This window comes from Parambassis ranga, chromosome 17 (genome assembly GCF_900634625.1).
Source record: "Parambassis ranga chromosome 17, fParRan2.1, whole genome shotgun sequence".
NCBI classification, from domain to species: domain Eukaryota; kingdom Metazoa; phylum Chordata; class Actinopteri; family Ambassidae; genus Parambassis; species Parambassis ranga.
The window spans coordinates 19,937,392-19,963,160 of NC_041037.1; the positions used below are offsets into that span (position 1 = coordinate 19,937,392).

Genomic DNA, 25,769 nt, shown 5'->3' on the forward strand with positions numbered 1-25,769 from the left:
TGACCTCTGTACGTAATACGGCGTGTGCGTGTCTCTGCCCTCTACTGCCGCCATATTACACCGGGGTTACTGTCCGCCCAAAGAAATAATAATAAAGAGAATAAGAATAATATGAGCAATACTAATAATATTTTAATATTTAGTTCTAGCAGTTTCCAATGGACAAAAAAACAGAACGGATAAAACACCACCGAATAACATTTCATAAATAAGACTGTATTTTACAGTTTATAAAAATATGAAGTTATTAGCCTATATTTCCGCAAAATGTGACATTTTTTTCTAAACACTGCTACATATGATTAAGTATGTGACTTTATATTACCGTGTTAAATAAGGCTGAATCATCTGTTTTGATGTTTGTTGTTTCCACAGTTTGTCTCAACATTTTTACGTTGTAACACAGTGGTAACACAATCTGGAGGAGGATGCTCTGGCCCTGCCTGCCAGGTGAATTAGATAGTTGCATGTATTCTTTGTGTGTTTTCTTTATATTATTATTATTATCGTTTTTGACGTTTCTGAACTTGTAAAGCAGTGTCATGCAGTGCGTGTTATTAGGCACTAGATGGCGGCAGACGCCACATCAGCTTGAATACAAACACTACTACAGCATCAATAAATGGTGTCTGGTAAGTGACAGAGATCCCTAAAATAGAACTGTAAACCATAGATATGTGTGTGTGTGTGTGTGTGTTTGTGTGTGTGTGTGTGTGAAATTCACAATACATCAGCACCAAGTCATTGAGATCATCTTTCTTTCCCAGGGATGCTTTCTTACTGGAGCAGGTTGTCTTCACCATGTCCACACTGCCATTTGATTGGCTGGTTAAATGCTGTGTTAAACTTGCAGTATTGCTCTTGATGTATGATGTATGTGCATTGTAGAATGGGATTAAAAAGGAGAAATAATGGCAGAGAGTTCTTTCAATATAATAGGAAATAAACATTATTTTTGCAGTATAATGTAGCTAATTAATTCTGTCACCACCACTGTGCTCTTGTCCATTTGATGAAAAACAAGAACAGCAAGATGCAAAAAGACTATGGGCAAGTTTGTTAGAAGCTGATTTTAAAGGCATTTACATCATTTAAGTTTACCTCCACCTATTGCTAAGAAACAGATCTGGACTGAAGTGAGATGCAAGTTTTTAACTCCAACATCTTTAAAAACAGTGTCAGTAAAAAGTGGCACGTCCTCTTATATGCTGCTGTTTGTGGCCAATAAACCAGAAACGAGTCATATTATTGCCGACTGTCAAAGAACTCCTTCTGACACCACCACAAACCTGCCTCCATTAAAACACTTGCCTTTTCATCTGTAATATCTTCACTCACCAACATGTGTCCTTCTCATCTACTGTAGCCTCCATTTTAAAATCCAAAAAGGAATCCTGGGGTCCCATTTTAAGATGAAGGCCGTACAGCAGTGGAAGCGGGAGATTCCTCTGTGGGGTGACTTGGGGAGAATTCTGTGTTGAGGAGTGGGGCATTCCTCAGACTGAGGACAGAGACTGGTAGATGGCTAAGAAGCATCTCTTTGAAGTTATTTCAGCCAAAAGGCGTAACACTAGCTATTAGGGAGTAGGGTGTCCTACCTTTTTCCTCAGGTTACAAGGTTAATTCTTTCGCTGTGATTAAAAAGAGATAAATACAAACGAGTTTTGACATTGATATGTGAACATTTATTAATAAAGAACTGAATATTTAATAGGGTGATCTAATTTGTTCACATGACTGTAGGAGAATTGGACAATAGGCCGAGTTTAGGATTTAATCTCTTTGGGTCATCCCAGTAGACAGGGTTCAACCTGAGCTTCTTATCATTATGCCTTTGTGAGATGGAACATTACACTAGGTACGAAGCACCATGTTCACCTATAAGCCTCTGTCATATTGTCTACATCTACCACACAGGGCTCTTGCACTGTAAATAACAATGTGCGTGTGATGACACCGATACCTTTTCCAAAGAGCCTTGACCATCCCTCCACCTATTTACCCAATCCAAATAGAGACAAAGAGGTGGCGCTGAAGTGGACGGGCAGTTGTTAAAGCAGGAAACTTACCATCTGAGCGGGCAACCACTTGTCACTCAAAGCAGTCACGCCCAAAATTGTTTGAAATTCTAAGTCTTAATATAGTTAAAATGAATGGGTTATGCTTACTGCTGTGATGGACTGGTGCTCTGCCAAGGTGTACCATGCCTCTCACCCTCCCCAGCTGGGATAGGCTTCAGCCCCCTGTAAGCCTGTACTGCATAACAGGTTCAAAAGATGGATGGATGGATGCTGTAAACGTGTTTATTGTTGCTGTAAGTTTGGCATCTTAACACCTGACCTTGTAGGGGATTGACTCATTTGAAGCAAGTCCCTAGAGGCAGCAGACAGAACTGCAGTTTTTGACACTTTTGGGAGGTGAGGAATTTTTGTGTGTCTGAACTGCACCAGGTCAATAAAACATGTCAAGACAAAGGTGCCACCAAATGCAGTACTTATGCCAATAAAGGTGCAATATTTTTTTCTTCAAAATCAGAATCAGAAATATTTGATGTTGTGTTTGGCGATCACTGTGGTTGCTTGAGAGGGATAGAGGGGTTTGCTGGCTATGTACTGGACAACACAGAGGACTTCACCAGCTTACAGTCCCTCCATAGAAACACTGGGCCACATGGCATGATTGGAGAGGCTCTGTTCCTGCAGCATTCATTAATACATTGTTTAACAGTGCAGCAACTCTATCTTCAAGGGGCCCCCTTCCTCTGTGCCATGTTTTCTCGGCCTATGTAGAGAAAATATGATATGTGTTGGTCCTGTCTCTCTATTTGCACTGAATCTGTGCACAGCAAGCGAACACAGGTGGTCAGTGGCAAGTGAGGTCGCTTTGATGAGTTCAATGCAGATCCTGTTTGTGAATCAGCATTGCACCAATATCACTAGGACCACTGGACCCTTCTGAATCTGCTTGAAGAACTTCTACAAGATTTGTTCTCCATAGCATTGTCTACAGTTTACTTTAAGTGGCTTTTGTCTGTTTTACTTTAAAACTCAACTGATTTTCCATTTTTTGAGCAAAACTGTATGATTTAGTTCGTCCTTGAAGATTTTAAAGCAAAATTCTGTCTGACTTTAAGACTTCAAGAAACATCAGTGGCAAGAGATGGCAAAAGAAGCCATTTATTGAAATAATGCAAAAGAAACTAAACATGAACACCGTTTTTTCATTATTTTTTTCAAGCAAAATGTAACAGTTTCCACTTTGAAAAACACGATCAACACTTAGATCTCTGAATCAACTGTGTCCTCTGTGCAGTCTGTGCTGAGGGCAAGCAGCAAAACAGCAGTTTTTTTCAGAATCTTTGTAGCACATAAAACCTTCAGACAGAGAAAACTGAAATCTAACACATTGCCTTTTTTTTAAAATCAAATATATACATTTTTCTTACAGCATTTACACGTAGAGGGAAAAATAAAAGTACCACAGAAGAACTCTGTCAATCAAAAACTGGACTAAACAAAAAAACACACACCATGTAGACAGGAGTGAAAGTGAAGCATGGCGATGCTGCCAGAACAGTACAATATCAGTTTTGAATAATAATGGGAGAAGCAGCGGGGTCTCCAGAGGGAAGACAGGTCAGTCACATACTAGCACAGTCCTGAGCTCCGAGCGAGGACATGGGGGACAGGTCTGTCTACCTGCTGGCTTCACTTCACTTCCACTGTGGACTGACACAAGTAGAGGTAATGCATCAAAACCTTAAATTCTAAGAATGACATTTTGCATGTCAGCAGTTGTACTGTGTATACTACACCAGCTTGCTGATGTGAGCACAGAAGAGGAGGAAGACAGTGTAATGCACAAACTACATGTTGGCAGGTTCCATTTTGATTTAGTTACTACTTTGAAGTTTCTTGGAAAAAAGGTAAGCTACAGTGTCTCATACTGTAACGACACTGAAGGCAGCACCAGGAATGTTTACAGGCGTAGAAAAAAAACACTTCTTAGTAATCAACTAGAACCTGACCAACATACCCATCTGCTGATATTAGCTACAGATCTTAATGTGATTTAGATGTAATGTCATGGTCTATGACATCATATTATACTATGGTTTGAGTGCTTTAACTCTCAGCCTGTGTAAAAGTCTTCAGTCATCTAAGCAGATGTCTTGCAGGCAAACTAGCTGCTATCTGGTTTGTTGATAATATTGCTGTTAACAAAAAATATTACCACGTTTGTCCTAATAACTATAACATAACCTTGTCCCTTACAACCGTCCACTCACTCATGCTTATTACAGCATGTTGCCATGTACCTTCCATACCTGATCACAGCTGTATCAGACGTCAGTGTTTCCATACAACTGGCATTGTGTGCAGTGAAGGGCACAGGAAAGTGAAGTCAACCAGCAGGGTTGGGGCTGTTAGACGGCAGACAGATCTGCGGGTGGGTGTGGGTGGGGCGGACACACACACACCAGGCGCTTTTGAACCAGAAGAACTTCCTACTCCTGCAACAGTTGGAGGAAGAACCCCATGTCTGCATGTGTCCACACTAAAGAACTGAGATAGTCTGTTCAGATCTTTCCACGGCCTTTGTGGCAACCTTTAGTGATTAGGAGCACATGACTTGATTGGGCACCTGTCCACTAACCATATGTGACATCAGTATGCTGTGTTCCTATTGGCAGAGCGAATGCAAACATAAAACACTCCCTAAGGTTTGTAGTTACTGGACGAGCTCTGGAGGACCCTACGAGAGTTTCCAGGAGCGTGTCCAGGACCGTCTAGGTCAAAATCGCCCACACCTGGTAGCTGGCAAAACAACCACAGATGCCACAGACTGAGGCGCTGCATTCATACTGATATGGCTTCAGGCCTTGAGACATGTCAGCCACTTGCAGACATGTAGACAGAGGATGAGGTGTGATACCTCCTCCATTATTAGGGAGCACACAACAGTAAAACAACAGGTTTCTTCCTGTGGTTGGCTTTGAGAACTCACAAACAGAGTTGTGAAGAGAGAAAGCAGAACATTGGCAAGGTAGTTCAAGGTGAGCACAGCACTGAGTTCCTTGTTGGGTGTGTTTGGCTGTAGGATGCAATTAGCAGAAGCAACTATAAGCATTGCATGTGGCATTTTGAGAAAACGCAGACACAGAACCCGTCCACCTTCCTACCCTTCTCTGTTATATGTCCCTACATGACTAGTATTGCTTTCATTTTATGTTTAGGTGGTCTACATATGGAGACATTTTACCAAAATTGTTTTAAGGAGAGGTTTAGGGTCCTGCAGGATATGGCTGACATATTTAGCTTTTGAATTGTCCCTACTTGCACATATGTCACATTAACAAGTAAAGTGTAAGTTGAATGGTCACATTAACACCTTGAGTAAGAAATAAGGAAAAATATTTGCTCTGTATCACATTTTGCAGAATCAGATTTAGATTAGGGAGAACCTGCAAACTCCACACAGAAAGGCCCCAGTCAGAATCGAACCAGCAACCTTCCTGCTGGCTTGCCCCAGGCTCCAAGTGATTAAGCCAAATCAGTAGATGCTTTAGATGCTTTGAGAATGAATGACAACATCAACATTTTTTACCTGTAGAAACACCCTACCAAAGCACCACCACCACCAATATACCTAATACAATGTGTGCCATATTTAACAACTGGACTCAGTTTGTTTTATTACATGTAAATGGAACAGGTATACACTATGACAGGCCCCTAAAGCTCTCCTTTGGCATATCAATATGAACAGTTTGATGAAATGTGACTGAAAGCCAAGTTGGCATTTCAATGTAATGATGCCCATGTAACCTTAATGCTGTAAGGGTACAATTATTTTTTTTAACATGTGTGTATCTAAAAGACCATTCTGTGTCATTGTTCACTCACCATATACTCCAAGGCCTTCATTATGCTTTCATGTCTAGCTTAGCACCAGCTAAAGCTGACCGAAGGCTCGCTTAGCGCCACTATTGTTCACTTACGTCTTTTAATATCATTAATTCATTATTGACCAAATGAAACGTCATTAGCTACTGAATTGAACAACAGTCAAGTATCATCACTGAGCTGACCTCATAGTGGTCGCACAGTGCACCAGCATCACTTTCTGCTTTTTGACAGATAGAGTTCAGTATCTGTTTTGCAAAGATGTCATTTAAACAGAGACATCAACACGGTGACACGGGCCTTCCTCACAGCTGACACTGTGACTCGTCACAGGGAAAAATACAGCAGGATCTGTCTGCAGTGGCTCTGATGCAGAGGGAGAGGTGTCAAAAGACTGAACAATACTCGAGCTAGAACAGCTAATTCCACATTCAGAGTGAAATACCAGTCATTGCAGGGGTGTTTTGTCAGCTTGCTATGAGTCATGATGATGAGGATTGTCATTTTATTGACTATTTGCTGAGGCAGAATGCTGTCAAATGTACAGGGCATTGGGGCAAACTGAACTGAAATGGTGCTTACAGAAATCAGTCTTATAGATTGTAGTGTGAAGGAACATTTCAGTTTTCGTAGAGAAGATTGAAGCAAGGCGTCTGTATTTGCAGAGTTTTCCTGAAGACGTTTAACTGTTAGAACAGTTAGAACTGATGAAGCTGCTTGGATGAGCAGCGAAACGTCTTCAAGAAAACTCTACAAGTCCAGACACCTTGCTTTAATAAAAATGAATCTCTACATATGATGACCTGGATGACTCTTCATGAATCTTCATCAACAAAGTTGTTTTACTTTTTATACAATCAGAAAAAACTACAATGAACTGTTTGCTGGTTCACTGGAATTGGATCAGTCCTCCAACAAGGTTTAGGATAAGGTTCCATTGATTAGCCTACAACTTCATTTAGAAGTGGTAGCTTTGCCACAGCTTTTTGAAAGCATTTTTTCACTTTCATAGCAGACTTCAATTTGATCACATGTAGGATGTTTGGTCAGGGTTATTATGTCACACCAACTGTGGGACTGTGTCCCCAAGGTTCCCCAAAAAGCCTGTTCAGTCAGTTTCTAAGGAAGTAAATTTGAGACATAGTCATGTCAGTCAAGGGGTTGTAGCGAGATAGTTGGAGTTGGAGTTTTCTTGAAGATGATCCCTGAAGATGTTCCCAATCAGAATTGGTGCAGCGAAACATTTTTAAGAAAACTCTACGAGTCCAGTTTCCTCACTTCAGTCTCGTAAATGAAAATGACCTAGATGACTGAGAATGTTCATGGACATATAGTGATGTCAGATCTCATGCATTACACCTGGTTTATTTTGTCAGGTGCTTTCACGAGTGTCACTTTCACTAGCTGTTTACTTTTGTCTTGTCTCACTGTTATAGCGAGAGCTGGAGTCTCATGGATGCGTAAACAGTCTATGATTCTTCACTGCAGAAGCCCAGGTTCACTTCCACCCTGGGTCCTTTGCTGAGGTTAAGGGATGACATTTTGTTAATTAGTTTCAGTACAAAACAGTATGGTTTCATATCATAGCCCTTCTACAAAATGATTGGCTACCTAAAAGTGCAGCTAACGCACTTCCATTTCAGTCAATCAGACAACTGTTCATATTGAAAACTGGTGAGAGTGCGCTACCTCCAGCTCCATATGTGACACTTTAAGACAATGACCATGCATTATAAACTTTCTGCTGATGTACATTTCGCTAACATGCTATACAGAAGAATGACATCTTGTTCTTGTCTGAGCACAAAAGACCTATTTCATTGGCAGAGCCAATTAGATGTTGGACAATGATCCGGGATCTGAGAGCAGGCTACATTTTCATGATACGTCAGTCACACCTATGGTTGATGACCCAACATGTCACCTGTGAGGAAGGCCATTAACCCACTGTAGTGAGGCAGTCCATGGACAATCATAGTGCATTTCGCTCTTGTTCCTGACAGACTCAAGTCTGTAGTTTAATACAGTGTCCATAAGGAAACAGTAAATCAAGTAGTCGGTTTCCAGATTGATTATTTTTTCCAAGTTTTACTCTGTTCTGTTCTGTTTTCTTACCTTGTACGGGTCAGACCCTCTCTTCCATTCTTTCATCACACATTTTCAGCCCTGACATCACAGTCTCTAAACCTGTCAGAAATGATAGTCCACATAGAAATTCTCTTTTGTCTGTAGTTTACCATACCTCTGTCTTAGTGCTTATCTATACATGTGAGACTTTTTGTGTCTCTCTTGCTTGTTTGATGCTATACAGCCATTTGATGACCCTTGCGTTTCGCTCCACAGCTGAGATGCCATATGGCACACGCTCTCCAGCTTCCTCCTCTTCATCCTCGCCGTCATCCCCATCTGAAAGGCCATCATTAGAGGATCTCCGTGAACGGTCGCAATCAGACGAGATCATAGAAGCTGATCGGAAGTTCAGGCTGACGATGTCTGAGTTTGCCCGTGCAAAGTTCTCTGGACCGACTGCCTCCAGCTCCTCAGGGTCGAGGCCACAGTAGTTAAAAAAGCGCTCCACATCAGCGCCAGCCCGGGCGTACCGGTCTGACAAGTCTGATTTAGATCTGTGCAGAGAGGACCGACGAGCCACAGATGAACCAAGCTCCAGCTCCAGGCTGGGATCAGCTGAAAATTTAGAAGGGTCTCCAAGATCACAAGGTAGCGACTGGGGGGTGGTGTTGTCACATGGTCGGGGGGATGGGGTTGGACGAGGGGGTGGCAGCGACAAGGAAAGTGCAGGAGGAGGAAGGGAGGCGGGGTTGGGTTTAGGAGGGAGGGGTGGAGCTGAGGAGCTACTGGATCGTGCCGTGCGGAGCGGCTTTCCATTGCACAGTCGCAGGAGATCGGAGGATGAGTGAGAGGTGAGCAAAGGCGGCAGTGGAGAGCGAGAGCGATCGATGACTCCGCCTTCACATCCTCTTTCATCCAGGACTCGTCTGCTGAGGTTGAGGTTTCCTCCCTGTTGTGGACTACGTCGTCCCTCGCTGTTGATTGGGGGGACTTTCAGTGAATGCGAAAAGGATCGGAGGGAGTGTGAAGTGCTGGGGCTGGGAGCACAGTCTGGTGGTTGCTCATTGAGGGTCATCGTGGATCGGTAGGTTAATGGCATCCTACGAGAGGACAGAAAAAAAACCCACTGAATGCACATACTATGACTGCAAACACATCTCATAAGCATTTGCTGAGTCATTTTTGCAAGTTTTAAGCATGTTAGTTTACCCAGATGGTGTCCAGTTTCGGGCCATTCCCCCTGATGACCTCATTAGTACAGCACTCTTAGCTCCTCCTCCTAGTCCTTCAGATCCTGCTCCCGAAGAAGATGACGAGTTTAGCAGATTTTTTAGGATCTCTAAGTTTAAATTCTCCCGTTTGCTGCTGCCGCTGCTTGTTGCACATGTGTCTGACTTGGCATTATTATTGGATGCTTTAAAAGGAATCCCTCCTCCTCCACCTATTCCAGAGCCTCTCTTGGAGAGGAGGGTGTGGCCAACAGGCTTGGACAGCACAGGTGGTTTGATTGGCTCCTGCTTGGCATTGATGACTTCCTGACTCTTCACATACTTGGCCTTGTCTGCTTCGAGTCTCTCAACAGCACTGAGGCGCTTTGGGTTAGGTTCCACCTGAGACACAGATCACAAATGATAGGCAATTAATAGTTAATAACAGTAATGAATTCACTCATCCATTTCTACCTGTATCCTGCCTGTGTGTCATGCCAACATAACTAAGAAGTTATAACCATTAACATCTGCAAGCAGAGTCAACTCATGTGCATCTCTGAGTTCATGCTAATGACAGATCTATCCTGGTGTACGGTCTCACTCCTGTGTCATCCCTCCACATGTGAGTTCTGTGTGTTTTATGCAAGTGACTGAGTGACACTTGTTTGCAAATGGCCGAGATAGCCCTGTATTTGTGTCTAAAGCTTTCTGAGTCATCTTTGTATAACATGCACAAGCAACTCAGCGATCCTTATGTAAGCTGCAGAAACATCACCTTTGTGCAAGTGTACAAGCAACTAAGACCGGTGTGGCCTATACTGAGCATGGATGCCACCTTCTGATTCTTATATGCAGCTAAGTAAGACATGTGCACACAGTGCATATATCATCCTTGTTTGTGTGTCATCTGTGCGCATATAAGCAAACAAGCTATCCCTACAGAGGGTAGACTTATTCAATTTGCTGAACCCTTCTGAATTGTATATATTGGATAGGTCCCAATAATAATCAGGGTCACAAATAACGTGACACACAAACACTACGCAGACATGAGCTGATTTGAAAGCTTTGTCATGCTTTTGATCAAAGTGCTAACAAGACATAAAGTGACACTTAAAGTTGACTAAACAAAGATTAATCCTAAAATACTATCTTTATCTAAAGGGCAAAATCCCATTTCTCCCTTATCCCCTATTATTGTGCCCCACTCTGTTCTTCATGTCTAAGCATTAGGGCCAACCCATCTTCACACATGACTGGCACTGTCACTTCATGTACACTAACATTCCTGTTGAGATCCACTGCATTGTGCTGAGTTAAGTGGCTGCTAGCTAACAAACATTATTCTCTAGGAATTATTGCACCTGTATTTTGACACACACATCTTAACCCTTCTTGAGGCTATTACTACCTACCCTTTCTACCTTTTTTCTAGGGAGTACTAGTAGGGGCAAAAGGACACTCAGAAAGAAGGGGTAGGGGCAAAAATAAGAAATGGAATTGGGTGCAAGACTAGAAAAGGCAATACAGTACAGGTGCTAGCAAGTATGATGCTGGTATTAGGTGGCATGGGCCTTAAAACAAATGTTATGATACTTCAAGAGCATTCTGAGTCAGGTATAGTCTTAAATGAAGATGAACTAGTACAACAGTGTACACACACAGTACCTGTCTCCTGAAGTACTCAGGACCTTTGTTGAGGATGCGGAGGGGGACGGTGGAACTGAAGGGTGTCGCGGGGCCAGCTGCCTTGCTATCTGGCAGGGCTGGAGCCAGTGTCTCTGTGGGCATGGCAACGAGGCGACTGGGGTGGCCGGCCGTGGTGGCAACGGGTTCGGGGGGGTTGACAGAGGGCGGGGGCACCAGAGGACCCCCAAAGCATGAAGACACAAGGTAGAGATGACAAGGTCTAGAGAGAGATGAAGCCGCTGACCCTTCTCATTGCTGTGGGACTGAGCCAGACTCTGGGAGGGGGGTTGCTGGTGAACAGCTCACATGTATTCCTGCATTGCCTGAGTGGAATGATCTCTGCAGCTTAAACGGCTGACTTCACAGGCCTTTACAGAGAGGTCCCTACTGGTCTGTGGTGCTTAGATTTTGCTGACCTATTCATCAAGTAAGACAGGCAGATAGAAGGATGGAGAACAGAAAACGAGTGCAGGAACAGAGTGGAGAGGAGCAAGAAAAGTGGTGAGTGTTATGGGGCAGTGGTGTGGACGACTGCTTGCACAGGGCCTAAGGAAAAGCAGGGGATGATGGTAAAAGAAAGGCCCCCTGCCTCTCCACCCTCACTTCAGTTTTCCAGTTCTCCCTTCAGCTCACCACACAATCTGTAACAGGCAAAAAAAGGGAAAAAAGCAACATCCAATGAGATTCGAGTTAGGCTGTGATATCATGCACCTAGCAACTATAGCAGGAATAGCTAGGAACACAAACACATTTAGATCTCAGTATGTAAGCAGAAAAGGGCAGGCACTCTCTCTCACACACACACACACACACACACACACACAAATTAGGCATAACACAGGACCCAATAGTTAAAAAACGGACAATACTTTCTGATATGATCATAAAAATAAAACTTTTGATTCATGCAGGATTACTTGTCATAAACACTGGCTGTATTCCAGAAACATCCCACATCCCCACTGGAGGCCACCCACTCCACACTCTGTGGGCAGTGATCAGATCCACTGGGGCAGATGCCTTGCTCAAGGGCATCTTAGGGGTATTTGCTGAGTAAGGACACCCAGCTCCATATGTACATTGTATGTAGCAATAATTAGCTTATGTTGTCATACTTGTAGCACAAAGCTCACTTGTTTTAACACACAGAGAGTATGAAGCTGCTGTGTGCATTTAATATCTGTAATGTCACCTACAGTGCTTTCACAGATATGTGCCAAGTTAAGCAATATATCACTCTCTCACACACTGCGTGTCTCTGCATGGATGCACAAGTAACAATGTATCACTGTAAAAAAGCACAGTAAACCACAGTAGTCTGTATTGCCAGTGTTACAAATTTAGTAAAAGTAAAAGAAGAGGTCTCAATATGTTTTAACCAAGCAGCAATCAGCAAGTGTCCACCTGAGGCAGGCTCCAAAGGTTGCAATGTAAATAACGTTTACAGCACAAATAAACATGTTTACAGCCCAGTTAAACCTCAGTATCTGTGTGCCCCAGTCACTTTTCACCTCATAACCTCTTTGTGTAGGCAGACTAAACTACCCGCTGGAGCATCTCACTCTGAGCTTGAAAACATTCAGGGCCCTAACCATACTGTAATTCTGCAGTGTGCCATGAAATTTGCTTTGTCTCTTTTTGTTGCTATAATTGTGTTATTGTGTTGGTTATCATGAAAGTTAGTGGGCATATGTAACACTTTTCAGATGTTTGCAATAAACACATTACACAAGAACAGTTTACAAAGGTCAATTAAACTAATATTATGATAAATTCACCACTAAATTCTACTTTCAATGACTATTGCAGTCTCAAAATGATTCAACCTCCTGAATAGAATTCCTCATAAGAGCACACATTTAAAAATCAGGTGTGCTTAAGACCACACCTGATTTTTAAATGTGTGCTCTTATGAGGAATTCTATTCAGGAGGTTGAATCATTTTGAGACTGCAATTGAGATAGGACACCTCAAATACTCAGACTGTTGATGGTGTATGGATCAGTGGTATGTCTGGAGGAGGAAGAATGAAGTGTACGCTGACAAGAACACCCTGCCTACAGTGAAGCATGGTGGTGGCTAAATGATGATGGGGCTGCTTTGCTTCCTCTGGCACTGGCAACTTGCAGCGTGTGGAGGGCAAGATTCAATCAAGTATCAGGAAATCCAGGGAAAAAATGTCATGCTGTCTGTGGCCATCATTGGTCCTTCCGACGGGACAATGATCACAAACATACCTCAAAGTTCACCAAGTTCTTGGAAGATACTAGAGTTGCTAACACAGTCGCCAGACTTTAACCCTATGGAAAATCTCTGGTGGGATTTGAAAGGCGGTTGCAGCACGCAAAACCAAGAACATTAGCAAGCACCACTTCAGGTAGGAGCTCTGAAGCTGAGGTTATAATGAGCTCTCCATATTTCCCAGTGCCACCCTACAAACAAGTTATTTTTAACTTTTGAAACCTGTGCTACCCAGCTAATTCTCATGTACTTGGTACATAAAGATGTGTTTGCGAAAACAAAATACAATGTTATCATGTTTTGGCATCCAGTGTAAAATACCTGTCGGCTTTCTCGTCAAAACACACATGTAGAAGGCCAAAGGGGGCACAGAGTGGGGAACACATCTGTTCCATGCTGCGCTGTGTGGATGATCAACAATCTAATATCATGCTGGCTTTATAGTGCAGCTGCTTCATTTTGTGATAGATTTCTAGTGCTCTGATCTGCTGAGTCATCCTACAGTGATTCCACTGTGTGCTCTGTAACACTGACTCACTCCGTTTCATTATGTTTATGATAAACCGCTCTTAGAGTGGGCACACTAGAAGTTTGTGAAAAACATCTTTCTCATTAGCATTTGTTTTATGTTTTGCTGATTGCGTTTCCATTCTTAGTGGTTTTATGTCTGCATAATCCTGGTTAATTTTAAACATATCTCTCATTGATGATGCTGTTGTGGCTCTACAGGCCATGCTAACCCTGCATTCTCCACTGTTGTTTTGGGAAAATGAAGAGAAAACAAAACAGTGTATTTGGTATTGGCTTCCTAGGGCTTTATTAAACAGAATTTTCACATGAATTATTTGTTTTCAACATGAAAGTCAACACAGAAACTACAGACCTATGGTTCTTATTGCCCATCACCAAATTAATGATAATGACTTATAGCAACATGAGCTCACCATGGCTTAAAGGTCTCAACTAAGAAACAGGAAACAAATACCACCCAAAAAAAAAAACAAAAAAAAAAAAAACATGACATGACCTGCTCTGAGAAATAGAAAAAAGACCTACATGTCAGAGCCTACTGGCCTCACTTAGCATGTTCAATGTTAATGTGACAGCCAAGCAGCAACCTTGCAGAAGTGTAATTCACGCCGCGACCGCTGGGGGCTGGCTCCAAAAACGAGTCATTTCCCATAAGCTCCCATGTTAAAATGGCCGACTTCACAGCAGAAATGAACATGTTTACAGCCTGGTACGAAAAACCACTCTGGTCTCAGATGATAGGTTCTCTTCTAGTGTCAATTGTACGGGGGGTGAATTTTTTTTTTTACAACTCACTCATTTTAATTATATTCTGACTTAAATTTACGCATAATTATGGCCGTTGCCGCTTGAGCGACAGACGGTTGCCGTATCACAGCGCGAGTTTCCTGCTTCCACGATCGCCCGCCCCCCTTAAACTCCACTCGTGCGCCCCCCCTCTTTGTCCATATTTGGAGTTTTGGCGGACGTGACGCTGCCAACATGGCGGCGGTCAGAGCATCCCAGAGCCTCCCACCGAGCCTCAAAATGGCTCTTCAGAAACAAATGGGTGACATCACGGAAGCTCTGTCCATAGTTTTTACTGTCAATGGTGACGGCACAAAGAAAAGAAGACTGAACAAGTAGTTTGTTTGAAGGGTTACCAGGAGAAAGACTCTTCTGTTAACTGTGCTAAGAAGCACATGGAAGAACAAATTCCATGTGATTTTAGTGTGATTCAGAATAAAAACAGAGGCTGTTAAGTTTTGAACATGACTGTATACAGTCATGTTCAAAACAAGTTCTCTTCCTCTTTCTTTGGCTCTTTGTTCAATCTTAGCAATTGTCTTTAACAGCAAAAGACGCTTTTATTCTGATGAGGACCTACAATAACTGCAAGGCCTCAGAATATTCTCCTTGTTCTTTCCTCATTATCCTTGGATGAACTCTGATGCTGGAATAGCTTTGATCTCTGTTCATTTTGTTCTCTTGTCCTTCTCACTAATGTAGCATACAGCTGTTACATGTAATGCCATAAACAAACCCAGGGGGCTGTTGTTGGGTTGTACCAGCTGAGATCTGAAGGTGCAATTTATTGAACGATAGCCCCTTGAGATGTAGCATCTCCTTTTAAAGGGGTCCTAAAATGCATTGATTCAGGATTTTTTTTCCATAGCTAGGTACAAACAAAGTTTCTATAGAGTTGAGTTGGAGTTTAAACCCTCTAATTCCAAAATCCATACCAGAAAATATGACATATCAATCTAAGCTTGCCATTTGGTGATAACCCTACATGTCGCAATTAAAACTTCTGCAAAATTAAATCCTTTACACTAACAAAATAAAAAAACTAATTCTTCATCAAGAGAACAGCAAGTACTTGCTTTAAAAATGCAAATAGTAACACCTGTAGACACTTCCCATTTCAAGCTGCCTTTTAAAATTTAACACAACTATTGTTAGGCACTATTGTTACACAACACAGACACATCTTTAATTAATACTTCATGCAGATTTTCGATCCAATATCAGCAGTTTCATTCACAGATTAGATAACACTAAATATAATCCACATGTGTGTGTGTGTGTGTGTGTGTATTTGTTTGTGATTAAGATCTTCTAATCTGCGATCCAAATCTGCCACCAGCCAGAGACGGCTTACACGCACACATACACAGTGCACTGATATTTCTCTCTATGACTCAAAACACTTAATTTCATTAACCAACAGTATAATACTCCTACTGGAATTGTTAGGTTTTGTTTTTTTCATGCTATTCATGATGTAGGATGCAAATACACCACTGTACACATCCCAACTGTATATCTGTAAATCTTTATTATTTTATTGTTGGTTCTATTTTCAGTTCTAGCTTGCTTTTATCTGTTTCTAATTTTATGCTACTCTAGTAGCACACTGTGCACTGTCTTGTTTCTTGTGTTTTGTTCTGCTGCTGTAAGGACTTGATTTCCCTCCGGGGATCAATAAAGTCTTATTTTACCTTATCTTATCTATACTCAGTGACAGAACATATTTGCTTTGGCTTTATATTTCTGCTGAGAGATCAAGCTCACATGGAAGTGTCAAAAACTGAAGCGCCACAGCTTCTAAGCCTTAGGCCCCGTTCACACTGGAGAAAGTCAATCCAGCTAGAGTGGGATTGAATCCGGATCGCCTTTAAGCTGGATACGTTCAGACCTATTTTCAAATCTGGCTATCACACACACATGTCCGCGCTCAATCCAGCTTAACCTGGCTTTCTTAGTTGTCCTCTGCTGCTGCTAGGTTTTTGTACGCGACCCGGACACTGTCCCCATGAACCTGGAAGTATCGCGTCGCTAGCAGGATTCGCTTGCCGCATTTGCGTTCAGACCTGAGCCAGATGTAAGCCAATCCATCTAGATCCACCTCTGAGTTTTTTGGTCTCTATTGATAAGCTGCCTGTTTATGACAACTGTCATCATCTAAAAACAACTTGTATGATGATCTGCTGGGTAAGCCACATGATCTCTGCCTGCTATTATTATATTATTATAATATTATTATATATATATATATATAGATATATATATATATATGTTTTGTTCAGGGCTTGCTGCCTATGACGGGTCAGGAAGAGTGCACAAAGAATCTAGCCTCTTGCCAGGTCTCTGCTTCAAGATAGAAAACTGGGCTAAAAGTTTCCAAAACACGTGCAATGGTGTGAGTTTTTACTTGCTTATTAACACTGGTGGTGCAGTGGGTACACTAGGTTACAGACCTAGCATAGAAGGACCTGGAAGTGAGCATCAGGTCTACACTTGGAATGTTTTGTGGTAAATGAAGGTAATGCAGTAATCGATGTGCAAGCAGCAACTCTAAGACCTCAGCTTTCTCTGTCACACAGAGGAATATATTGCTATAGCTGACTACAATTATCATCAACACTGGCTGGATATCCATATGAAATGTGACACTTTAATAACAGGATGTGATATAAAATAAAAAGACGGTTATGTTGTTTATGTTCAGATAGTTGTACCTTATAAAAACTCATGCTGCAGTAATCAAGAGATTATTAGGGATGTCTGACTGTGATGCATTACGTGTTTTCAGCACTGAATAGAGCCATCTGTTTCCAGTTTACAATGAACACACAACACAGATAAACACACACACACCACAGGACTGGTTTCGCTTGGATTAGGAACATGTGTACCAACATTTTCCAGCAGCACACAATGTGAGACAAAGACCGCTGTAACTTTCATATACTGCTACTCATGTAAAGAAACTCTCATAATTAGTCAACATTTATCTTTTTCATGTCAGACCCTCCTCAGTCTGTTCTCTCTCATGACTAGAGAGATACACCAGAAAAAAAGATGCCTCTAGGCCTTTTCTTTGCCAGATAATACTAGTTGTTGTTCAAATCAATGCCTTTTTACAGGATAACTGACACGAGTCTGAAGGAACCAGCACTGGGTGAATTCAGTTTATTTTAATCCTCAAATCTTTTTGACATTCCAGGTAAAACTAGTGTAGTCTACGGGTAGAAATGTACAACAGTGTCTGTGTCTTCATACAGAATGGCAACAGCCGAGGCATATGTGAAATGCGGTTTTGGAAGTAGTTTTCATGTCTGTACACACATCAAATTTTAATTTTCAATCTCTTCAACTTAAGGCTTGCGGAGTGGCAGCATGTTGAAAACCGCTGTCAACGAAAACATTAGGAAGACATCTAGAAAGCTGTGCGATTGATTGAAGAGAAATCCAAAATGTAGTTTAACAGACTGCAAAAATGTAAAGAGCTACTTCACAGACACAACTGGAATCCAGCAGCTGAAACATCAGTCTGACACACCGGAGATGACTTTGGTTAAATGTTTGGTTAACTGCTACTCATCAATTATACATTTATCATTTTCCTTTTTGTGAGCATTTATTTGAAAACAAAGCAAAAACTTTTTTAAAACCTGTTACACAAATGTAGATCTAAATGTTGTCTATTATTGGGGCTAATAAGGTGCTAATAATGCAGAACGTTCTAGGTAATGATGAGACATGTATATTTCCTTTTTTAGTTATTTAGTATTTTCATATATTGGGTATAGTCATGTCAGCAAACCCTGCCACATGCTAGTGTTCATGGACCACTGCTTCTTTGGTAGGTTTTGAGGATCACTGGCAGGTCTAACTCTTTCATTTAAGCAGTCTCTTTTACTGAAGGCAGCTATGCTGCAGGTTGTTTCGCCACTAACTAATACATATCCACACATGGACAAGTAAAAGAAGTGGAATACCTCAATCAAATTCTATACCTTACCATGCAGCTTGTGATTACTGGTAACTAGGTGCAAATATGGTAAAGACCTGTTTCTCACGGAGTCAGCACCTAGAAACTGTGTGCGATCTCCTCCACTCTCCATCTTCTCTTGTTTCTGTGTTTAGGTCTTTCTTCCATGTATCACCTCTGGGCACATAGCCAAGGAACAATAGAAACACACTCATACCCTCTAGCTCTTTCTATTTCCTGTGTTAGCAGCATGTTGAGCAGAGGCATCAGGGGCCAATGCTCTTATATTCCCAGTGGTACTCATCATACTTTAGTGTTCCCCTAGGCTTGACTTTTCCATTTATAATAACCTGGCTGAACACAAATATTGATTAACAAAAGCCTGGTCCACATGCTGTAGTACCACCACCAGCAGGCTGGTACAGCTATCTGCATGGTCTCAACACTAGGTTGCCAATCATTGTGTTGCATTGTTTCTATTTATATGTCATGCAGCCCTGTTAAAATGATTTTACAAAGCAAAGGTTTGTGACCTTCGACCCAGGAAATATTGCAGGAAACACCGGTTATTGGTCAAACAAACTGGTTACCCCCCTGTATATGATATTAGCTACAGTATGAGTTCAGTTGCAATGCCAGGATGACAGCTGTTACAAAACTGCAATATGGCATTTCAATTATGTATTGTTCTTTACCGGTTTGGAGCTGTCTGATGATTATCACGATGCTCCTAGCATTTGCTATTGGCAGTTGGAACTGGAGGGCTCTTCATTCTCCTCCAGGTGCTCCAGGTTGTCAGTGGGTGTCACAGCTGCTGTCAATAAAACAAACACAGGTGACAAAACATTTGAAACAAACCAGCAAAGACAACTCTAAGAATTTCAGTGTAGCCACCAGTTGAATCACTGATACACCCATCAGTCATGACATTATGCCCTGGGCGCTTTGAGTGGTCAGCAGCTATTCAGCACCATGCAAAACAAACTGTAATGCACTGTGTGTTCTGACTTTCACTCACCAGCAGAGCTGCAGCAGCTCTTCAGTTGGATTAGACCATAAGCACTAGCCTTCAGTTTACACGTGCGTCACTAAGCCTTTGGCCCCCTGTCCTTGTCACCAGTTCACTTTTGGTAAATACTACGCACTGCGGACTGAGAACAACCTACAAGAGCTGCAGTTTTGGAGATGCTCTAACGATTTGGCCCTTGTCACATCAGCTTGTCCGTTTTCCCTGGTTCAAACAAATCAGCTTTAAGGACATACATAACCAGTGGCTGGTTAATATGTCCCAGCCACAGAGATGATAAACAGGTAACCAGTGCTATTCACTTCACTTGTCAATCATAACATTTATGGCTGACTGGTGTATTTTAAAATATTAAAAAGAGCCAACAGGACATATATCACCAGAGTATGGTATGATATGTCAAACGGTAACCCTAAACCTAAAGGGGATGTATGTATGTACATTCTATTCCAAATTTATTATATCTATTTAAGGACATCATGGCAAGACAATTGGGAGAAATTTATATCAGCTTGAAATTTGGTGTACATGTGTAGTCCTGTAAAAATCTTTACTGTTGCTTAACCCCTTCATACATATACCCTTAGGATGCAGTAACATAGCTGGACCAGCAGTTATAGGGACATGGAATTACTTATAAAACAGAATATTTTTCACATAACTACTTGGGTTATAAAGTATGTTTTCCAAGCTGGATTTTACCAATGATCCATTGGACTAACAATTGTTTAGGCAAGTAGGAAGCCTTCCAGTTCACAGAGTAGGCACCAGGTACCCAGAAAACGTAATGTGGCAAGACCACACTGGCAGCCATCCCTCTCGACACCATGAGGGGAGGAGGTAGACCTTACACCTTTGGCCTTTTGTCACTGTCAGCAGTCAGTGCAACATGTGCACCAGCAACTTGGCAGGCCACAATGTTACCCCTGCTGGGCATAGTCCAGAATATCCTCATAGAAAGACAGAACAAACAAGATTTATCCTGTTACATGACTAAAATGGCAATCCAGCAAAGGTCTGCTTCATCTCCGTGAAGATAGGAGAAGAAGACCTTCAGTGCTTCGTAAAAGAGACTAATAGTGGGTTATTGTTTTCTCCTGGAAAATCAGCTGTCATTTTATCTCTTATTTGGAGTAAGGAATCAGAAGGGCTCTTTGACCTGCTGCTGATCAGATTCTTTGTAGGGGAGCAGGGAGGGAAAAGGGTCAGCCCCTACTAGGAGGTGTTGGATGGGGGCATATCAATATTGATGTCGTATAATGTCAGGTATCAGTGATATTTCTGTTACTGACTAAATAACTACTTCAGGTCTTTGTTTGCAGCACGATATGTCATCCAGCACATGCAGCATGTCATCTGACTCATAACAAACACATACAGCAAGGACATGCAGTAAAAAAGTCAGCTGTAGGGAGGTATTTTATGCTTAGTATGACTATAAATTTAATAAGTACTTGCAAAGCTAATGGTGAAAGTGGGTGATTGCCACCATGCAAAGCCCAGGTATTGTTTTCTGGACAAAAAAAGTCAGATCAGTTTGTCTGAAAGCCAAAGTTTTAGTTGGTTGGTTGGCCTGTCCCTATCTTCATGTATAGGCCTACTCTATATTCAGAGAAGCCAGTTGATGTGGTTAGCACACCAGTGTGGTTGTGACTCCCTGCAATCCAACCAATGCAAACCAACCTGTACTGTAACTTGTGACCATAGCTGACTCACATAAGTATCTTTTTCTGTTCCCGATGGAACAGTTCCGCTTTACAGTAACTGACTGTTTTTTCCTTCCAGCTGTTGTCTGTTTTCCCGGTTTTAATCCACTTCTTTTAGTAGCTGACATGGCCCTTCACGGATTGGCTCTACATATGTGACTCACTGTAGCGCCTGTATACTCACTCGCCCTGAGGTCCAGATGGTCACTCAGTGGGAGCTGGAATCTCAACAAATAACCTGCTAGCTGTACAACAGTCACACAGCAGACACCAAAACAAACAGTGACGGTTCTGCAACTGTACGTTAATAATTAGAAATAAACAAATGACAATTAACAACGGGTGTCCTGTCACATTTGTAAGCAGTCTATCAAAGCTTACAGCAGCTCTGTATGATTACAGCAGAACACATTTTATTTTATACCTCTTTGGTTGATATAGATCTCATTGAGTATTATTAATAGAATTAATGAACAACCTTAAGTTGTAATAAATAGAACAAATACTTGTACACATCCACTCAACCACTATGTCAAGGACCCTTTTGCCTTGTAATTCCCCCTTCCAGGTGCCCTTTGATTGCCAGGTTTAACAGTCAGGTAGAAAATCTCTCAGCAGCACAAACATCATATAAAGACTAGGGCTAAATCCTCTGTGGAAAATACCTAATAGTCAAACTCTAGTTGTTGATGGGCAAATCCCAGCGATAGTGATTATTAACTCAGGTTCATAGACTAAAAGCTGCTCACTTATACTGTATCACATTAAACATGTTATTCTTAAGATGATCTGTGTCATTAGCTCCATATTTGAGTGCTCATCTGCCTGTGATAAATCTGGTATGCACCGTGTGTCACAATCCATTTGCAATTTAAGTGCACCATTCAGCATCAGAGCTCAGAGGGTCCGAGTACTCTTCTTATCTTAGTTCTGAAGTTTGTTAACATAAAAGCCCAACAGCTGCTCTGGGTCCCACAGACCAGAATTGGGCTTCCAGAGTTTGGAAAAATGTGATTTTGAAAAAGAAAATACCAAATGTCACAACTGAGCTCACAAGACAAGATAAGATTTTTTTTGTTTTATTATATTTGGTTTATTTAACAGGCTTAAAACTCACTACCCTGTGTTCTCACTTAGCTGCACACAGCCACTAATCAATATTAAGTGCATCACTTTCATTTCATCAATTCTTCTCCACAAATTGACTGGACAACATACATTCATGTGCTACCATCCATGTTATATCCTGACAGTAGAAAGATGAAAATGAATAATTTGTTTCTTAATTTTAATGTATCTCTGAACGGACCTCTGATTCTATATAATAGAATCCATGTTTGCCTGAGGCTAGTATTACCTGGGGTTGTCTTGTGATTTGCTATAATTGTAGATGTCATCCCTGTTGTTAATCCTTTGTGATTCTGCCATGTCCATAATCTGTAAGTAAAGTAAAAATTCACAGTTTAAAGTAGTTCTCACATCCATACTAGATCGTATCAAGTCCCAAGGTAGTACTAAGTGCCAACAGGAAACATGCTCACTAGTCATCTCCTAATGTTAATCTGTGGTCCAGTTTAAAGATTTTATGTGTGCCTGTGTATATATATATATATATATATATATACCAAGTATATGAAACAGCACACCAGCAATAGTCTGCACTTTCGGCATGTGTAATAGCTCTACAGCGCTAATACATTTCACTGTTGATTTTGAGGTAACTCACTTTAGACCTCATGGAAAATTAAGTCGTGTTTGCAGTAGTATTGTATATAAATTGTAGGTCTAATGGGCTATAAACAGGAGCCTCTTTAGCTGGGCAATAATAATGGATGCCAGAGCTGACTGTCAGTGTGTGTATGTGTGTAGTGGGGGGCTTTTCCAGCTCAGTGATAATGACAGTCTGGCTCTACTAGCCTGACTCAGCAGTATTAAACACACACGTTACATCACTAGTGTAGCTGGTCCTATGGAACACAGTGTCCTGGACTATTGTGCGCCTGCTATTAATTAAACTCTATACCTGTTTGAAGAACTTTTGAGTTCTTCTTATTTAGAACTCTCTTACATCTACGTGTCCTGTAAATGTGCATTCACTGACTGGCAATTGTTTGTACTGAGAGGCGGAAAATAAAGATACCGGTGTGCGTAAAAGCCAGAAAATGTCTAAAGTGTGGGACCATTTCACGCTTCGTAAGGCGGACAACATAGTGCAGTGTATACACTGTAAAAACAACTTGGCCTACCATAACAGTACCTCGTCAATGCTGCAGCACCTGAACCGAAAGCATCCTCTTGTGAACTGCACTTCTCTAAATGGACTCAGAGCCTGTACAAGGTAACGCGTTTTTACGATTGCTAACTGACATAAAAGCACGCTTGTTAAAACCGACATTATTTGTAATTATGTGTAGCCCGTTAGTCGATAGTGACGAGGCATGTTAAGTAGTAAGAGAGCAAATGCGAGAGCAAAGATCTCCCACTTAAACTTAATCTCTCCCCATGTCTCCTTCACTCCCGCACACACACACAAATAGGTCAGTCTACATCTCAAAACATGCATTCCCCACACATAACATAGTAATAATACATGCAACAGATGGACAAATCTTTATGTATTAACATATAATATATATGTGTTGTATAAATCAATGTTTATGTTCAAAATCAGTGTTTTTTTCCCCCCACAGTACATCACAGCAGCGCATGGACAGCTTCGTCCGGACAGGTCCTCGTGTACTGTGGAAGAAGCTGCAGTTTTTACCAACAGTATTTTGAATATGCTCATCACTGACATGCGCCCACTGTCCATGGTGGAGGACACAGGATTTAAGAATATGATTAAAGCTTTCAATCCCAAATACACCATTCCCTCAAGAACACATTTCACACAGATGATGGAGCAAAAGTACTCAGAAATAACAGAGAAGTTAAAGCGTGTACTTCAGGAGACAGACAGTGCTGCACTTACAACAGACATTTGGAAGAGTGTGGCCACAGAGGCTTATATGGGGGTCACTTGTCATTTTTTGGGAGATGATTGGGAAATGAAGTCCTTCTCCCTTACCACACTGCCTCTAGAGGAGAGGCATACAGCCACAAACATTGCAGATTGGCTTGAGGAGGCTGCTACCAAATTCACATTCCTTTTGAAAAGGTGAAAGCAGTGTTCATGACAATAGGGCCAACGTAGTGGCAGCTGCCAGAATTCTGAAAGAAAGACACGGATGGGCCTCTGTTAGATGTGCAGGGCACACACTAAATTTAGTTGTGTGCAAAATACACTGAAAAATAACAAAGCCATCTTAAGTCGTGTAGCCCCTGCGAGATGCCTGGTGGAGCACTTTAAAAAGAGTGAACTGGCCTGCACAAAACTTAAAGAAAAGCAACAGCAAATGGGAGTGCACCAGCACATGTTAGTACAAGACATCAGTACTCGGTGGAACAGTACACTTTATATGCTATCCAGGCTTCTTGAATAGAGATGGCCAGTGACTGCAGCTCTTTCCGATCCTGCAGTCAACCCAGATCACTATTTGGATCTGAAACCAGAGCAGTGGATCATGATCAAAGAGCTGACTCAGATCCTTGAACCTTTCGAGGGGGCTACAGTGTTCCTGAGTGGGGAACAATATGTGACCCTGTCTGCGCTTCCTCAGCTAGTACAGACCCTAAAGAAATCCACTTTTGAAACTGCATCAGTGAGGGCATTTCAAGGTCTTGCAGCGGAACAGATCCCAGAGAGGTGGGAAGACCTGTTTGCATTTAAACCTGACGACCCTAACACTGCCCTCCTTGCTGCTGCCTTGGACCCTCGTTTCAGAAAACTTAAGTTGTTGCCTTCTGAAGAATCATTTAAGGTTCAAAGCACAATTCAAACAATGGAACTAACTGTCAAAAGGCAAGAAAGCCAGTCCAATGAAAGGGGAAATGAATCCACCACCAGCATAGAAGAAGGCCACCCAGCTACTCAAGCCAAAGGATCATCTGACAAAGTTCTTGGATCATCATCAGACTCCAATAGCAGTGATGAAGAGGAGGAGGAGGATGAAAAGCAAAAACAAGAAGTGCAAAGGGAGGTCTTAATATTTTGGTGAACATCCTCTCCAAAAAAGATGATCCACTTCCATGGTGGAGAGCAAATGCTGCAAAATACCCAAACCTGGCAAAGCTTGCAAAGTCTTTTCTGAGTATTCCAGCCACCTCAATGCCCTCAGGGCGCTTGTTCTCTGCTGCTGGGAACATTGCCTCAAAGCGCAGGGTAAGCCTTACTTCTGATCATGTCAATATGCTGACCTTTTTGCATTGTAACCACCATTTGCTCTTTTAAAGGCTAGCATGTGCATTTCTCTCTGTATTTTTTGCCATTTTGTACCTTTATACTTGTTATTTATTCTTTATGCTCAGATGGGCTATTGCAGGGGGTATACCCCCTTTTTTCATTTTTTATTAAGAGATATAAATATTTGACTGAAATGTTGATTAAATGGGCTTAGTTCTAGAGCCAATAAGCCAAAGGTTTAAACTTTGAGCTGATAAAAGTGTTGAGTTAAAAAAACACACACACACACACAGCAACAATAATGTTAATGTTCTGATTAGTCCAATTGTTAATTACATTCAGATTATCTT

The 25,769-nt window shown here is 41.7% G+C and overlaps 1 protein-coding gene across 7 annotated transcripts in view; it reads right to left on the bottom strand.

The window, feature by feature from the left end:
• Positions 1-6,677: 6,677 nt before the first annotated feature.
• Positions 6,678-25,769, bottom strand: part of fam110b (family with sequence similarity 110 member B) — a 33,153-nt gene continuing 14,061 nt past the window's right edge. For 2 of the 7 annotated variants that reach the window (XM_028428226.1, XM_028428228.1), the window contains exons 2-6: positions 22,495-22,574; positions 19,100-19,215; positions 10,856-11,517; positions 9,186-9,586; positions 6,678-9,076 (exon numbers count right to left, since the gene is read on the bottom strand). In XM_028428226.1, the coding sequence (XP_028284027.1) occupies positions 8,167-9,076; positions 9,186-9,586; positions 10,856-10,978 (1,434 nt within the window). In that variant the 5' untranslated portion in view covers positions 10,979-11,517; positions 19,100-19,215; positions 22,495-22,574 and the 3' untranslated portion in view covers positions 6,678-8,166. Of the gene's footprint in view, positions 9,077-9,185; positions 9,587-10,855; positions 11,518-19,099; positions 19,219-19,422; positions 19,526-22,494; positions 22,575-25,769 lie in introns of those variants that run through there. The other 5 variants (XM_028428227.1, XM_028428229.1, XM_028428233.1 and 2 more) reach the window with 4 other exon arrangements.